General features: G+C 41.2%; 3 protein-coding genes across 4 annotated transcripts; all 3 read left to right on the top strand.

Annotated features, from left to right (window-relative positions):
• Window positions 1–1101: 1101 nt before the first annotated feature.
• Window positions 1102–6551, top strand: slc25a34 (solute carrier family 25 member 34). Of its 2 annotated transcripts, XM_086200807.1 has the most exons (7): window positions 1102–1350; window positions 1427–1485; window positions 1645–2331; window positions 4438–4503; window positions 5318–5470; window positions 5585–5719; window positions 5830–6551. In XM_086200807.1, exons 3-7 carry the CDS (start codon window positions 1903–1905, stop codon window positions 5998–6000), a joined length of 954 nt encoding a protein of 317 aa, XP_086056933.1. In that variant the 5' UTR covers window positions 1102–1350; window positions 1427–1485; window positions 1645–1902; the 3' UTR covers window positions 6001–6551. The 2 variants fall into 2 exon arrangements, with proteins under 2 accessions (XP_086056933.1, XP_086056934.1); XM_086200808.1 differs by lacking the exon at window positions 1427–1485.
• Window positions 6552–6917: 366 nt separating this feature from the next.
• LOC147268227 (transmembrane protein 82-like) lies at window positions 6918–8886 on the top strand. Its single transcript, XM_086200806.1, has 6 exons — window positions 6918–6999; window positions 7074–7146; window positions 7218–7401; window positions 7499–7916; window positions 8016–8200; window positions 8355–8886. The coding sequence occupies exons 1-6, from the start codon at window positions 6918–6920 to the stop codon at window positions 8442–8444; spliced, it is 1032 nt and encodes a 343-aa protein (XP_086056932.1). The 3' UTR covers window positions 8445–8886.
• Window positions 8887–11257: 2371 nt separating this feature from the next.
• On the top strand, window positions 11258–16925 carry fblim1 (filamin binding LIM protein 1). Its single transcript, XM_086200805.1, has 8 exons — window positions 11258–11468; window positions 11714–12049; window positions 12498–12643; window positions 13159–13246; window positions 13326–13495; window positions 14575–14753; window positions 15635–15755; window positions 15887–16925. Exons 2-8 carry the CDS (start codon window positions 11716–11718, stop codon window positions 15995–15997), a joined length of 1149 nt encoding a protein of 382 aa, XP_086056931.1. The 5' UTR covers window positions 11258–11468; window positions 11714–11715; the 3' UTR covers window positions 15998–16925.
• The last annotated feature ends 718 nt before the right edge of the window (window positions 16926–17643 follow it).

The following is a 17643-nucleotide window of genomic DNA, read 5'->3' as shown; positions in this document are numbered from 1 at the left end:
TACTTTTTGGGGGTATTTTGTTGAGTACAAATTACTGCAGTGGAGTGTTTTCACACAGTTACGCCGATACTTCACTCTGTCAGAGCACCGTGAATGCTGATATTAAATGCTGATTAAATGTAATCACCGCTTGAAACTTAATTTTTGTATTTTTATTAATCTGGTTTCATAGCATTCCCGTCTGAACAGGTTGCTGCCAAGCACATCACTCTACCACCATCACCGAAGAACCAGACAAGGGAGTATCTCATTCCTCCCTCCTTGCCGGATGCAGAGAATCAGAAGCTCCTTGTAATTCTTGTCTGATTCTGGTCACCAAACATCTCTTTGGCTTCAGTCATACATCTAAACACGTTCTTGGACCATGTGATTACACATAATCTCGTCAGCACGTTATCTCATGGATCAGAATTGTAATGATTGTCAACTGTAAAGGTTACATTTTTTTTAGTCTGAAAATCCATTTTAAACTAGATTGATTTTCTTTATTTTAATCCAAAAAGGAAACTACAAACTAATTTCATTCCTTTTTTGACAGAATGAATGTGATGAATATCAAAACTTGACATGGAAGTTTCGAAGAGTGGAATTCATATATACATTTCGACAAATGTCAATGGTTTTAGGTGGTGATTACATGTGAAGGTGCAGTTTTCTTTTAAGATTGAAACTTAATTTTTTGAAAGTGCTCACAACGAACAAGCGATAACAACATAATTGATCAAATATATGATCAGAAGCTCCATATTGGCCATTAACTGGCTCTGTGTTGAGACTAATTTGTCAACTCCTGTTTCTAATTCCAGTGATGAACTCTTAATTAATTGGTTCAGTCTGATGCTGTTTGAAGAGTTGAAGAGTGCCCTCTAGTGGCTCCCAGTAATGAGCACATGATAGATGAGTCATCTCAGCTACAAAAGTATAAGTTTAAAGTGAAAGTTCGAATAAGAAAACTCTGGTTACATTTACAGTAACCAATATTTTTTTCACAAAGTTAATGTTTATGCTAAAAAGGAACTACAGTTCCTTTCACAAAACCCAAATAGTGTGATGGGTTAACCCCACATTTTCTGTAGGTCCATTCAATCTTTAGCCTCCCAGTCAGACCCCCCTCCTTTTCAACCAACAATAACCTTTTACCCAGAGAGATCCTGTAGGACAGCAGGGGCAGTTCAGAGCAGAGACGCTTGATTCGTGCAGGACCAGGGACATGGTGAGGTGGCAGACAACACTGGATGGTCATTGGCTCTGGACTGAGGCAGTGGGTGGAGTCTCTCACAATGAATTTGCTCTGGACACATGTTTACAATGAAAGAGGAAGAATGAAGCTGAGCAGGATCACAAAACACTGTGAGTTTCTGAATGAAGTAAATATCAAGGGATGTTTTTGACTGAAACTCAAGACAAGTGTTTTTTTCTATGTCAGGGTGCATTCTGCAGTTGTGATGTATTTGTGTGTTGTTTGTTTTTTGAATGACCAGAGTGGTAAGTGTGTGTCAAAGTATCAGGTGATTTTTGTGAATGAGATATTTTGGCTGGTTGCTGACATGTCTGTTACAAGAGGGAAAATATGAATGTTTTTCTTCAAACAAGACTGCAGCAACAAAAATAACTCAAAATGAACTTGAATTCATTCTCTTGCAGATGATGCCTCCATGTGCTGCTAAAGAAGTTAGTGGAAGTTGAGGGAAACCAGAAATGAGTCATCGCAGAGGGTGACAGTGTTTGTTTGACTTCACTGATTTCCACTCAGTACAAAACACTCACATCAGCCCTTTACAAACTAGTGACAACGTTATCTCAAGGACAAAATGTGAAGATGTCATCTCAGAGATGACCAGTGCACAGCTGCTGACAACTTAACCCAGAGTCTCGGTGTTCGGCAGCCACTCTTCTCACAGGATGGCATCTACGGTGACTGCACCTCGGGTCATCTTCAGCCCCTCGCCGCCGCCTCCAGCTGTCTGGCCTCCGCTGGACTTTGCTTTGGGTGCAATTGCCTGTTGTGCAGCCTGTGTGTTCACCAACCCTTTAGAGGTTGTCAAGACCCGTCTACAACTGCAGGGAGAGCTGCGTGCACGAGGGTCTTACCAGAGACACTACCGTGGAGTCCTTCAGGCACTCTGGGTGGTGGGTCGCACGGATGGGCTCCGGGGCCTTCAGAAGGGGCTCTCAGTTGGGCTGATCTACCAGGGTGTGATGAACGGAGTGAGGCTGGGCTCCTACTCCTACTGCGAAGCTTTGGGTGTCACCTCGTACCACGGAGGAAGCCTTCTGTCTGGGGCTGGAGCTGGGGCACTAGGGGCCTTCATCGCCTCTCCCGCCTACCTGGTAAGTTGCTTATTTCAGAGAGACGTTCTTTATGTTCTTTGTTAAATAAGAATCACATCTTATAATTCTTTGCTCCGTTTATCCCTCAAATTCTGCTCAACATTTTGGTCATTATGTCCATTTTCTAGTGTATATTGTGTGTTTGAGCCCAATAGGTCAACATCTAACCCTAACAGATGATTTAAACCCCACGTACCTCTGAGATTGGATTACCTGATTATGTGACGCATTCAACCTCACACACGTTAAAGAAAACCAAATAAGTTAATTAACAGCCAGCCAACTGACATGAAGTACTTTTGTTGGCATCAAATGGCTGCTGTGAAAGATGATATGGACAAGCGTCTTTTGTGGTGAGTGATGGATATTCATTATGCAAGAGGTGTCGTTTCATTCTTCTGTGTGAATGGCTAATGTCAACTCACATGCATTTATGAGCAGGAACCGTTCATGTTCACTCCTCGTTCTTCTGCATCCTGCACCATTACGGATGTTCAGAACCAAACGAGTGACAAGCAGTCCAGTCGTGGTACATGGCTTTGTTATTTTACACACCAGATAGTTAAAGCAAGACAAGAGGAGGTAATTCATATTAGTCACCATCAGATGAACAGACAAATGGTACAGTAAGAGATGTCTACATGAACAATTATGTTGGAAGGCCGTGCAACAAAAAAAAATGTCAACAAAGGGTGCCAAACTGTGTCAAATCAACAAATTATCAAATGAGTGCCGTCATATTTTTGCCCGACCAGGTGCTGGAGTTTAAGTCGACACAATCATGGAAAATAAAGCACACAGGCTCAGTTTCAAGCACGTCTCCAATGTCCCAAATCTATTTTTATCCAGTGCAGGGGCTTGCAAGGCAATGTGACATCATGTGGGACTGTGAGGAAAATGTTTCTCTTACCACAGGAAGAATTTTTAAGTTATTTTTAAATGAACGCAGGAAAATCATCAATCCATGTCCATGCGGACCTCATGTTACGCACCTCAGGTCTGACTCAGCTCTGTTGCTCAAAATAGACTCAGATCATGTGCATCTATAAAACCACACCAGAATGTTTTACTGCACATCCCCGTGATCGCCCTCTGCACGTCCCCTCGTACACAACTGGAGCTGCGTTGTTAATCCTTCTCAAATGTAAGGCAATACATGCAGGTCATGACCTTTGGTAATGACACGGGGAGACAATATTCTGTGATGCCATGTTTGTTCATACACTTTGCATGTTGACTCTACCTGTTCACAGGAAAGCAAAAATATAGTGCCCGCGGGATGTTTGGTGTGTATTCTTGGCAGTCAGTGAAGGAACCAGCAGTCAAGGTTATTTTATTGACACTGCGGGAGATCTAGAAGAGCGCAGACTTGATTTTGGGGGCAGGTGATAATGCTGTCTGGGGGTAAAGGTTCAGTCCAGATTTATCAAGAGTATTTCCTGCCAAAGTTCCTTGCAAACCTTGGCAGTAGTTTACTGTAATAGTCATATAACTCAGCCTGGCAAACATGATGTGACAAGTCTGTGTAATCTGTGTCTTTTCCTCGATTATCTCAACAACCGTTCACCCGATTTATGTCCAACTTGCCATGCACATTGCTGGTAACTTAGGTAAGGGCTGGGAGAATGTAACTGGATCAGCAGTTCTCATTTTTTGGCACACAATTTTTTATTTTTTTTCCGTTAGATCATATTTTAATTGGATAGTTTTGTGATGGGGTCCAAATTCTTAGATTTTTTTCTCGTCCTCGAACATGTATGATGTCATCATGACAAGAATGAGGACCCCCAGTGTACATTGCTCTCGTTAAATTCATTTCAAGATAAGATAAAACTTTATGAATCCCATACGGGAAAAATTGGTGTCACACCAGCGCCATTGAACAGTGAACGGGAAGATTGATTGCTTGTAAAATCATGTAAAATACAAATATGACAAGCCAGGTCCACTTAAAAGTACATGTATACAATAAGGACATCTGTGTGTGGTCTAAAAACAATTGTACTTTGGATATGTAAAATAAGTGAATTTTATAAGTATGTGGTTATATTCTGAGATACAAAACTAAATGCAAAGTAAATATAATGTGCTGGATTTCATTCATAGGTGAAGACTCATCTGCAGGCCCAGAGCGTGAAGGCCATAGCAGTGGGCCATCAGCATAACCACCTGGTAAGAGGAACAGAGCCGGGCCTAGTAGCTCACAGAACTCTCACACAGGAATAACCACACAGATTGCTCCAGGTGAAAACAGTCCTCCATTATTCTGATACACTCAGTACGACATCGCCTGTGTTCCATGTGCGCTCTCAGACTCTTGTGATGAATCTTTACAATGCATGTAAGAATTGAAAATGTTATTTCACAGTCTGGCTTAGCAGCATCCGACCCAGATCAGTCCCGCCATCACGCCTATCTCCGTTTTTGTTGAATTACTGCAGTTAACTGTCAGTGATATTAAGATTATTTATTCTAAATTTTAGGGGATGTCATCTTAATGGTCAGGGATGTCAAATATCACATAAACCATGCCACTAGAGCAATTCATCTTGGTACTGTGTAGAGGTGTTTTTAGAGCTTGGCAGAGCTTTGCAGACTGTTCCTGTTATGAAATTTAGTAGAGAACGTCTGGACAGCTTCCACAGGATGAATTCTAATGACTTTGATGGATTCCATTTTTAAAACCTCTCATCAGTCACCCTTGAAGCCTGTAACATTTAATCTACTAGAAAGCACATCACGTCATTCAGCCCCAAAAATGAATCACTTGTAATATCACCTATCTATCAACCAGATGTCATCAAAGTCTGCAGAAGTCAACAGACGTGTTCAAATAATCAAAACACATTGATGTTGTTATTTTTAAGGCCTGCTGTAATTAGACTGCTTTGACTAACCAGAAAGGGGGGAGAAAAAAAAGGTACTGGTGACTGATACTGGTAAGATTTGCCACTGCTTCTAATACTTTTGCTTTCTTCCATGTCAGGGAGTGTCTGATGCCTTTGTTACCATCTATAGACGGGAGGGTTTAATTGGTCTGTGGAGGGGTGTGAACGGGGCTGTGCCTCGCGTCATGGTGGGCTCAGCTGCTCAACTGGCAACCTTCACCTCAGCCAAGGACTGGGTGTCACATTCCCAGGTAGATGTGATAAATAGTTGGCATTTTGTGTGTGTGTGTGTTTGGAGGCTGAACAGCTGCTGTCACTCCAGCAGTCAACTTCAGTGAATAATCAGTTTTCTTTCACTCTTGCAGTGGTTCAGTCCAAACAGCTGGCTCACTGCTTTGCTTGCTGCCATGATCAGTGGAGTTGCCGTAGCCATCACCATGACGCCGTTTGATGTCATTAGCACAAGGCTCTACAACCAGCCGGTGGATGAGTTTCGGAGGGTTAGTTAAAGGGATTGAACTGGCAAACCCAGTAATATCATTAAAGTTGTGAAATCTCTACTTAATAGTAAGTCTCTAAACCGCTTCTCCATCTTTTGTCTGTCTTTCAGGGACGCCTGTATCATGGATTTTCAGATTGCATGTTGAAGGTGTGCCAAGCTGAGGGCCTGCTGGGATTGTATAAAGGCATGGGCCCCGTGTTCCTGCGCTTGGCTCCACACACAGTACTCAGCATGCTGTTCTGGGATCTGATGAGGCAACAGGCTGTTAAGGACAAGTAGGAAAATACCTGCATCCTACTGACTGTCTGAGTGGAGCAGTCCATCAGTGATCATGCCCCTCAACCATTTGGAGACTGTTTATTTACTTCCTTGCAGAAAGTTGGATCCGAGTGTGAAAGCATATAAACATATGTTCTATAAATGTTCAATTTTCCTTTGATTGAGATTTTCTTGGTCCCAGGAAGAAGGGAGGATCGATCAAATACTTGGCAAAGATGAATACGTGTTGCACAGGTTCTAACAAACAACTGAGGAGTTCCTAACAAATATCTCAAATGTATTCGGTTGATAATGAAGTCTCGGGTTTTATCTTTAATACCTCAAATGATGATTTTACAAGCAATCTTTCACTCAACCTGGGCAAGATGCCTGGATGATGTTTGCATTCTTGTTGCCTTGTCTGTTTATAAAAAGATGTTTTTATTTACTGACGTTTGTACTACCTTTACCTCATGCTGACAACCCCCATACAATTAGAGTGTATTATTATTATTATTATTATTAATAATATGAATCCTGTGGGTGTCTAATGCTTGTGTAAAGCAGTAAATAATAACATTTTATATGAAATGTATTAAATAAATTTTTTGTTGTAACCTAAGCGCTTCCTTTGCTATTTTTTAAATCTGGGTTTGATTGTAAGCTAAACATGCTTTCGTTTGACCTTGTTAAAAGGCGTCTGATTGCTCTGAGAGGATAATCGACTGTTTTGAAGGACTTTCAGCCTCTTTCATCAGGAGGTGATTAGACTGACAATGACATCACATTTGACCTTTGGAACCTGAGTGTGGTCAGTAAGTAGAAATAAAGGGCAGCTTAAAATCTTCAGCAAATCTTGTCTCGCAGGGATGTTATGAGCGTGGTCATAGCTCTTCTTTTGTGAGCTTCCTTGCTGAGCCATTCCAAAGGTAACAGACATGTTTTTCCCTTTCTCCTGGATCCTAGGAGATTTTGAATGGATGCTCTTTGACTCAAATCCAGTTGATTGCTTTTTTCAAGGTGAGTTTGAACATGTTTCAAATGGTTAAAAACTGAATTTGCAGTGCACTGGCGTTGTTTGGTGTGTTTTAAAGGTGTTATAGCTGCATGTGGAATATCAGTGCTGTGCAATCTCCTGAGAGTTTACCACTTCCTTCAAGCATGCAGGTGAGTTACAGCAAAATGAAGATACTGTGGTATGTAACGAGCAGAAAGGTGATTCTCCTCTCTGCAATTAGTGACTCTGAAACTGAAGGCAAGCTGGCATCACCATCAAGCCTCTTGCTAAGAGGGAACTGGAGAACAGCAGTCCAGTTCTGGCTCTTGACCTCCTTCCTGTCAATGGTGGGCTCCCGGGTTTCCTCTCTGATAGTGCTGGAGTTTTCCCTCCGAGCTGTCTCTGCCTGGGCGTCAGCAGGACTGGTGAGTATCTGTAAGACAAGAAGCTCTGTCTGGTTTTACATCTTTAACAGTGTTGTCCTTTAGTTCCATTGACATTTCTCGATCTGTCTTCTCCCAGGATGATAATGGCAGAGGCCTTGCTCTGCTCCTGATCCAGTGCCAGTTCTCTCTGGGCTGTGGCCTCACTAGCAGTCTGTTCTTCCTCCATCAGGGGGCTCCACACAGCTCTCTCTGCTTGTTTCTGGCTGCTGCACTCAGCTGGTTAGTGGCAGGCTTCTGTCAAAGTCTGTGGAACCATGTGGCCAGACTCTACCAGCTGCATAGCACCAAGTCTTACTGTGGGAAGTGTGTTACCCTCCTGAGCTGCGGACACACCATACTGGCTTCACTGCAAAGAGCGGTTGTCTTGGCTTTTGCTCTTGCAGCTGTGGCCTCCATCACTATGATATATGACCACTTCCTGTCCCAGAAGGATGCACTTAAGTTCTGGATTCCACTCACACTCTGTTACACAATGCTGGTGGTCTATATTCAAGGTAATAATCAGGGAGAATGAAAAGGCTCCGAGAGGAACACTTGTTGGTCACAGTGGTGTGACCTGTTTTTGTTTTTTTTTGTTTTTTTATTTCACTCAGAGGATCAGCAGCGACAGACTGCTGCAGAAGCTCTTTTTCACTCCGTAGTGCTGCGACTGGGAGCCCTACTGGTGCTGATGCTGACGGTGGGTAACTGGTGTGATGTCCTCCACGTCCTCATCACTTTCCTGGGAGAAGCTGTGTGTCTACTGCCCTCTCAGGATCTGCTGCAGGCCACGTTGAAGGTCTGTTTGAATCATTTCTTTCTCTAAACCTAAGCTGCTTTGGGATAAAATAATTATGATACCAGCACATCTACATTTACATTTATCATCTAAACTTTTTAACGGTCTTGAGAGATGTAAAAGTTTGATTGAGTTGGCCTTTTTTGTTTTTTAGGAAGAAGAAGACACCCATTTGAAAGAACATGATCAAAGCTCCAGTCACAGAAAAGGGCAACATAAAAACAAATCATCTAAGACCAGTTGATGGTGAACAAGACGTCTACCTCTATTATATCTACCTCTAATGTCAAGATAAACTCATATTCAGTTCTATGAAAAGGACTTTTGTGACCATGCTCATTTTGTTTTGACACTTACAGATTTCTTACAGCTTTTTTTGAACCAAATGAGGAATAGATTTTTTTTATCATGTTCAGGGATTTACCTGTTTTCTCTTGACACAAAGGTATTAAAGGCTGGAGTTATGTGCAGTTCGTGTGCACGCCTCTGGAGCGTCATATCACTTTGAAGCCTGTCCAGAAACAGGAGGTCCGGGGTTTTAAAGAGGTTGTAGGGATCAAACGCTTGAATCTGTCTCTAATTTTCTTTATCTACTAATATAATTTTGTTAGCAAAAATGATTGCTCCCCCAGTTGTTTTAGCAGACCGTTCACAGTGGTTAACCACCTCTGTCTGTGAGCTCTTAATTGCCGTATTTTTTTTCCATTTATTGTGTTACTTCCATTTCCTTTCCTCTTTATTTGATTTCTTTACACTGAAGTTTGTTACAAATAGATGTTTATTTTACCACGTTGCATTCACTGATGACATTTCATACGCCTATGTTGCCATTGCTCTGCCCTCTCTGATTTCACACAGCTGCCCAGGACCCTTGGATGGCCATGAACTCAGCACACACCTATGAGTGGACGATTCAACCATAAACATTAGCTTCCCACCTTATTGTCTGACAGCAAAGGAGGAGCCATCTTTGTTTACTTTGTGTTGGAACTTTGAGTTAAACAGTGTAGCCACTTAAACCGATCAAGACCCTAATGCCCATATAAATATGATTTAAGTAGTAAAATATGCTCAGTTGGCTGGTGTCACAATACTTCTGTTAATGCAAGTTTATGTTATATGCAGTTGCCAAGGTCAGAGCAGGACTAACTGCCTGCTGATACAAACAGTAGCCTTGCTGTTAAATAATCAATGTCTTTATTGTCAAATCAGTGTTACTGGAGAAAGTTAGAGCTTCCAGAGAGGCGTCGTCTTTGCTGCTACACAGCCCCGGTCCGTGGGAATGGTCTCTCAATCACTTTCAAACCTTCACATGCGCACTATCAGTGTCTCTCTCACACACAGTCACTGTAATAGTGTCTCTGATAGTGTGTGAGAGGGATGTTGATAGTGGGGGGGTGGGGGTTGGCAGCAAATGAGAGTTGGATAGTCTGTGAAACAGTTGGATAATGACTAACGGTTTGATAACGAGAGAGAGAGCGGGTTGATTTGTGTATATATAGAGAGAGGGTTTGATAGTGAGTATTTGATCGTGAGTATGAGAGGGTTTGATCGTGAGTATTTGATCGTGAGTATGAGAGGGTTTGATCGTGAGTATTTGATCGTGAGGATGAGAGGGTTTGATCGTGAGTATTTGATCGTGAGTATGAGAGGGTTTGAAAGTGTGAGAGGGTTTGATTTAAGTTCATGAAAACCTTTCATTGTATTTGATAATGGGAGTGAGAGGATTTAATCGTGAGTATTTGATAGTGAGGATGAGGGGGTTGGATAGTGAATATTTGATAGTGTGTGTGAGAGGGTTTGATTAGGTCTGGACAGCCTTACACATGTTCCACTCTATTAAACAACTGAAGTTTGCACCACTGTTTCTAGTTGTAGTAGAGATCATAGATGTCGCCCCCACTCAGAAGTTCATTCCATCATGTGAAAAGCACAAGCATGCACGAAAAAGTGCAATGTTGAGCGTTTAATGAGGATTTTGGCTGTTGCGGGAGGTGGAGCATGAAGATCTGAGGATTGTGTCATCACTAGGCATGCTCCCTCCTGCAGCTGTGACATCACTGCAGCATTCCTTTCCTCAGAGCTGGAACAACAGAGACCCCCATCACTCTCCTCATCTCCGTCTCCTGTTAACCCTCTCTCACACATTCCTCAGTCTCCTCTCACTATAACCCACATTCATTTCCCACAAGAATGTTTTATTAAACATTTGTTTTCTCAACTCCTCCATCCTTCTCTTTGACTATTTGTGCGGGACTTGTTCTCTTTGGCTCTAGAAACTAACCACAATATTAGCTGATCAGCAGACCTGATATCACTCTGGTGGAGAGCAGGAAACACAACAAAGCAGCTTTTTCATGGCTCTCACACACAGACACCACACACTGTTCTCACTCTTCTAATATACCAACATCTCCTCCTGCACAAAGACCTGATTCACTCCACTGTAATACTACTTTATAGTTGCTTCCAACACATAAGGTTCATCAAGAGAGTCTGGGGAAGTCCACCACAAATGGCCGATGAGGCAAAAACTGAGGCTATACCATGTGACACTGATAGCGAGTCAAGGCTAAAGTGATATAATGTTGTGGGGGAAGGGAAGAAGGAAAGACGGAGAAGAAAAAAGGAGGCAGACTCCATGAGGGAGGTAGGGAAAATAAAGCTTACAAGAACAATAAGGCAGAGCAGCACAGGACAGAGAAAGAGAGATTCCTGGAAAAGGCAGGTATAGTCACATCCTATCGGTATTCAAAGAGATAACAAGGTAGGGGGTGACTGTGTCGTATCTGTTTGAGGGCAAAATTCTTATCAGATATTCAGTGATAATGTATTTTGCACTCGTAAAAAGTCATAAAAAGTCTCAGTGCTTTTGGATTGCACAACTGTTGCATAACATGCATGGTGAATGTGTGTGTCTATGCCCACGCATGCAATGTGTGTGTGCTTGCCAAGTTTTCATAGTGGATGACTGTGTCATGCTTTTACTGGACTTGCCAAAAATTAGCTGTTCACCTTTTACGGTTGGGAGGGAGGTGGTATTGTCATTCAGCCAGAGAAGGAGGAGGGGTCGATGGACGGGATTTGGGAAGGGAGGGAGGTACAGAAGGAAAAGGAGTGGCCTTCTGTAGATAGTCACCCTCTCTACTGGAGTGAAGTCCTCTCTCAGTGGCAGAAGGAAAACAGAGAAACAAACCAGAAGTGTTGAGATACAGAGCAGAGAAGAAGAAAGGAGAGAAGCTGACTTCAAACCACATTTTTTCCTCAGGTACGTAATAGCTTCACAGTCTAAACTCTGTTTCATGAGCAAAGGGAGCCGTCAGTGTGTGAATGTTCTCAGCAGAAGTCAGAATGAGTGCTCCCCAAAATGTTATCTGAGAGGGTGTGTGAACTTAAATCAGAGACTTCACTGTGTTTTAGTCTTAAAGTTCATCGTTGCTTAAAAAGACAAAGTAAGGACAGAAAGCGATCTTATCTAAAGAGAAAGTGCTCTGTTCTTTGTGTTCTCCCCAGTCATGGCATCTGCAGCTTCATCAAAAAGGATGGTGTCCTCAGTCTTCATCACTCTGTCATCTCCCCACCAAGCCACCATGACACAGACAAATCCCCCTCTCCAATCCAACAGTAGCCCAGCTAGAGACAAGCAGCAGGTACGAGTCAACGCAAGCGACAGCATCCCCTCCCTCAGGCAAAAGAAAGCGGACCACTCACTGACTAAGTCACAGAGCAGTGCAGAGAGCAAAGGTCATGTAGGGGCCTCCCCTCTGGCCTCAAGTGCTCTGAGCCCACCGCCTGTCCAGCCTGGACCTGGAAGAGGGAAGCTACAGGAAGACAAGGGGGATGCTGCAGGTATTCAAGTACTCTTTTCCTGGATTGATGCAAAACTGTTTGTTGATTTACATAAAATTATATTGAGACATTTACCTGAGATGTATCTGCTGCTTTAATCACTTAATTCTCAGTTCACATGTCCTTCTCTCCTGAGGAGCCTTCCTGCCGGGCTGCAAAAGGATATTTTAACAATTTCCTGACATTTTCCTTTAAATGTTTTTGTTAAATAATTTGTTAAATAAAGGGAGGATGTTCTCCTCCTTCTCACTGAATTCAGGAACCACGTATCTGTGATGAGGTTGGAAAGGATAGTGTGCCCTTTTTGAAACAGAGATTAATTTCATTGCTTTAAATTGAAGCTTTTTGTTACATCTTTAGGGAGTTCTTTGTTTCTTTAGTTTTTAAAACAGACTTATAATCCCTCCTAAAGATTATCTGATGAATTCTGTCTTTTTCTATCACACAGAAGTCTTCCCTCCTTCTCCTCCTCCTGCTGTTCTGCCTCCATCTCCAGGAGCATCTCTCGCCAAAGATCCAGCACCTCCACGACCTGCCCCGAAGCCCCTCTCCCACTCTCTGACCTCAGGCTGGAAGCCAGTTAACAACAGAGAAGTATGCAAAGATTTCCTGCAATGTAACTCTGAACACATTTGCATCATATTAAGTCTTCCAGAAGCACATCTTGGGGTTTTTCTCATCTACAAAGTCTATTGGAGGCTCAACATAGTTTTTCATCTCTTGGAAAAGTTAGATGATCTTAATTAACCTTGATTCCAATATGACTAGTGTTTTAGAACAAACGATAGCTGTTATTTTTCTAACTGGAGAGAAGAAAAAGAAAAGGATAATTAGTACGTTTGAAAAGGCTTCTCCTAACTTAAGGGATACTGGTGCGCATAATGAAGTCTGACAAGAGACAATAGCAGCAACATTTTTGAAATAAAACTGAAAAGTCAACCCACAAGATCCTGCAATGAGGAACCTTAGTTCCGTTCTTTTGGAATTCCAGCCACTCATCATCCGTATGTATTCATGTCTCATAAATATCCATTGTATGTTCAGATCAAGCACAGCTGAACCTCAGTGCAAACACAGTTCCAGCATCAACAATGTTCTTTACATTGAAGGTGGAAGCAAGAACACCATCTAGTGGGTTTCAACAAAATCAAAAATCTGGTGGGATCCACAAAAATGGCAAGAGTCAGAACGATAAAGGTAATATGACCTCCTTATTTACTTCTCAGGCTTTACACTGCTGGGTTATTCTGATCTGTTGTGATTTTTGTGTACGTAGGTATGTGCGGCTTCTGTCGGAAGCCCATAACTGGATCTGAGCGAGCGGTAGAGGCCTTAAACAGGACCTACCATGGTGAATGCTTCCAGTGCAGATCCTGCAGCGCTCCCCTGGCTGGTAAAGAGTTCTACAACAAGGCAGGAATCCCTCTGTGCGAGGACTGCCATCAGGTACATCAACACAGCCTCCAATATATCAGAGCAGGGCGGGGCAATATCATCACAATCAAATACCGCAATATTTTGAGCAAACACCTCAATATATTGTGACAGTTTTATCTAGATGATATAGCTATTGGTGCTTTCACAACATATGAACACAATGAGATATTTAATAAATAATATTCAAGAATGTGGCTATAAGTGATAAGTGGGTAATGGCATTAGTAGAACAGTGAAAACAGTCAGGCAAATATATCACTTTTACTGTAATGGAGCCTTAAAATCCTTGAAAGCATAAACTATGCTAAACCATGATATAACAATACCCCAAATCTTTAACCCTTTCTTGTAATGTATCACGATACGGATATAATATTGATACCTGTATATTGCTCAGCTCTATATCAGAGCAACTTGTTTTTAACATGTCGTCGCCTTCTTAAAATAATCGCCTAAGTCTTTTTTTCAAGTTTTTCAGTAGACACAAAACGCAATGAAGACAAAACATAAAAAGGAGTTGATTTAGGCAAAAAAACAAAATCATTTTTGTCAAAAAAAAAAAAAAGACTTGGGCAATAATTTTAAGAAGGTGACGATATGTGAAATGTGATTTTATTCTCCGAAGAAATCAACTTGCGCTCTCAAAAAAGTTGCTGGAGATCGTCAGGTTTAAGAACTTTAAAACGGAAACCCTCTGTATTTATTGTTTTCGCCTGAAGTTGATGAAAAACAACTTGTAACCTGACTATCGTCACAGTTTCACTCGTGTCAGCCACTGGAGTGATGGAAACTCAATAATCACCCGCTTATCAGACATTTTATTATGTTATACAATATATTCCCATCATAAAAACCTTGCTTTTAGTTAGTTGCAACAGTTATGGGAAATTCTTTGTGAGTGTATAGGTCAGTGTGTGCTTGCCATATTCTCATTGTGACATACTTGTACAGCATATTACCGTTTTGGAAAATGTTAAGTGACTGTATAAGGTATATTTGATTTGTATGAAGTGAGAGAGTGGTGAAAAGTCAAAAATATTTTAACACATAAATGAATTATATTGAGAGTGTGTTTCTCCTTCCCTCAGGCCAGTCTTGAACTTTGCTGGGCATGTGGTGAGGTCATCAAAAATGTTGTGATCCGAGCGCTGGAGCGGCCGTACCATCTTAATTGTTTCACTTGTACTACGTGTAAGCAGCAAATTGGAGAGCAACGCTTTGCGCAGGGGGAAGTCGGAGAAGTGTATTGTCTCCCTGACTACTACAGGTATGTTAGCTTTTGTAACGATAATCAATAATCTGTGATTGTTTAAAGTACTTTTGACCTGATAAAACACCAACAACTCAACAACACATCAATAAATTAAATGATAAGATAAAAGCTGGAGAATGGATGTGTAAGAAGAATTCATCTAGCTTATAATGATTTGCCCTTCTGAGGGGCTGCATCTGATCTGTTCCTCCCAGAAAAGATGATGCGTTTCAGCGGTCACCAGAACAGTTCCACTGCATCTTCAGACTGGCCTTGACTGATTTCTAATTCATCAAAGTTGGAGCCCATCATTTTACTTTAACGACAACTGCAAAATCTTACATAAAAATTCTCAAATGTACATTAAAAATTATAATATTCTTATGTTACAGAAGTTGTGGACATTTTTTTCAAACTGGTCAAAAAACACAATTTTTGATAAAAAAATTTGAATTCTAGCATTATCAGAATGACTGAACTCAGCGGAAATTGAACATCTTTAAACATCCTTTTGCCTGTCAGAACTAACTTTAGGTATCTGTGGGTTCAGGACCCTGCTGATACAAATACCTTGTCTGGCATTTGATGCGTGATTTTAAAATACAAGATTTCTAAGATATTTTAAATTCTCACGTCTTCCTATTTTACATCTTTCTCCTCGAATGTAGTTCAATACTGATGCATTTTGTAACTCTGTATCTGGGCTGCAGGCCATAATTGTATTTCTGGTCTATTTTAATTCATGTATTTATTAAATCTAATTTGACCCTGTAAGTTGTTTTGTGCAAATGTTTTTGCCTCATGCAAAGCACTTTAACTACCCTCAGTTTATGAAAGGAGTAATAGTTTTGTTTTTGTTTTTTTGAAATATTTCCTCTAAAATTGTGTTCTTGAAGGAAATACGCTCCAAAGTGTGGTGCCTGCAACCAGCTCATCATTCCAAAAGAAGACGGTACCGACAGCTATCATGTTCAATGCCTGGGACACTCCTACCACGAGAACTGCTACAGATGTGAGGTAATAGCCGCCATAGAAACACGGACCTATTTGGACACACACGCACGCGCGCGCGCACACACACGCGCACACACACACACACGTGAAAGTGCTTTTTTATCATCATGAGTCATCTTTCATATCGTCTCCAGGTGTGTGCGATCCGGTTCTCACCTGAACCGAATGAGTACGGCTGCTATCCTTTAGAGGGGAAGATGCTTTGCAAGTCCTGCCACATGACGCTGGTGTCTAGTCAACACTAACTTTGCCTCGCAGCCGGGAACCAAAATGAAAGACATCAGATTCTCTCTGGGATACGAATGACTTTTCCAACTGGACCAATAACACAATGCAGTCAAATTCTTCTACAGTATATTGGACATTCCGAGGATCCTCCTTCTTGTTTTTTTACTTGATATCTTTGCACACAATAAACACAATAATGCACCACATATATTTATGCGACAATATTTGGCAAGGGTTATTTTATCTCGATCAGTCTGTTGTCTCTCAATCACGTAAACCATTACCATAAAATTGTATATGAAAAAACGTTTTTTTAATAGAAAATAATATATGTTTTATCACCACGAATCACTCAATGGAAATTCATGGTATCGGCCAGAGCAGTTCAGCAACCTTTCCAAACAGATTAAATCAGAATTTAAAATTAAATTCCTCATGAGGTGCTGTTGAAATTTGTTGCGTTTGTTTTATTTAGATGTACTGAAGTAACCTGAAATTGAGAGTATATAGAATTTGTTGAATTAAATTACCACTATCAATAATGAATTAGATATGGAAAATGGTTTTCTATTGAATTCATATTTTGTCATTTCTAAGCGGGAAACAAGCTCATTAAAACAAAAAAGTATTGCAGATCATTCAAATACAAATAAAGTGCACTTTGAAGTACATCAAAGTCCAAGAGTAGTTCAGCATATGTAAAACTAAAGCTTGAGAGTGCTTCTACGATGAATATGAAAACGTATGAATGTATATTGCATAGAGATGTTCATTTGACTAGTGAGCCAACATTCTATTTTTCCTTACAGAAATACTGACGCTGATGAGAAAGTATCGTTGCTGAATTGTGTCAATATGTTGTCCCTTATTTGTAGAATCTGCTTCGAAGAAACATGTATTAAAACATTTGTGTGGGCAGATCATTTTTGTCACAGCTCCTCGTGCTTGAACAAAACATGACGTAGCTGTGGAAATGTGTCGATTTTTATGACTCCATTTACCAGAAGTAAAGTCAAAAGGTACAGTACTTTGAGCAGTTCTGGAAACTGCATGGGTGGTACCTCTGATTTATCTCTCTCACTACCTCCTCTTTCCCCCCCTCAGACTCTCATGCAGATGAGTACTCGTTTGGTACTTTGATGTCTTATTTGGTCTTTATGTGGTCCAAGAAGTACTGTTTAAAAAAAAAACCCAAACAAAAACAACTTTAATTCATGCAATTCAAAAGTGTTCAATGCATTAAAAATACAATATCGCCAATAATGTGAGCAACAAAACTACAGCAAGATGAGTATCTCATCCAGCACAGCGAGCGCGTCTGCTGAGTTCACATTTCCTGCTGATCTACACAAACACTGCAGCTGTTCTGGACATAAATCTGACACACACTCATGGAGCAAGACACACTTTCATGAGACCCAGAGGCAGCGTGTGGGTTTCTGTCATGGCCAACAGGGGGCTTCATGTCTTCTTGTCAGAAAGTGGTAATCTATGGTGGTAATATATGTGAGATACATAGGATAAACTAAATAAATAGTTTTAAGGTTTCCTTGCGCCTTCAAATTCCAGGTGTGTTGCAGTGGCCCGGTGTTGCACTCGTCAGCTCCAAAGTTCATGCCCTGCCACCTGACATTTTTTTTCAGTCTTTGCTTATGCTCAAATT

This window comes from Aulostomus chinensis, chromosome 3 (genome assembly GCF_037954235.1).
Source record: "Aulostomus chinensis isolate RoL2024-O1b breed Wild chromosome 3, RoL_Achi_v1.0, whole genome shotgun sequence".
NCBI lineage: Eukaryota > Metazoa > Chordata > Actinopteri > Syngnathiformes > Aulostomidae > Aulostomus > Aulostomus chinensis.
This window is presented reverse-complemented; position numbering and strand designations above follow the sequence as displayed.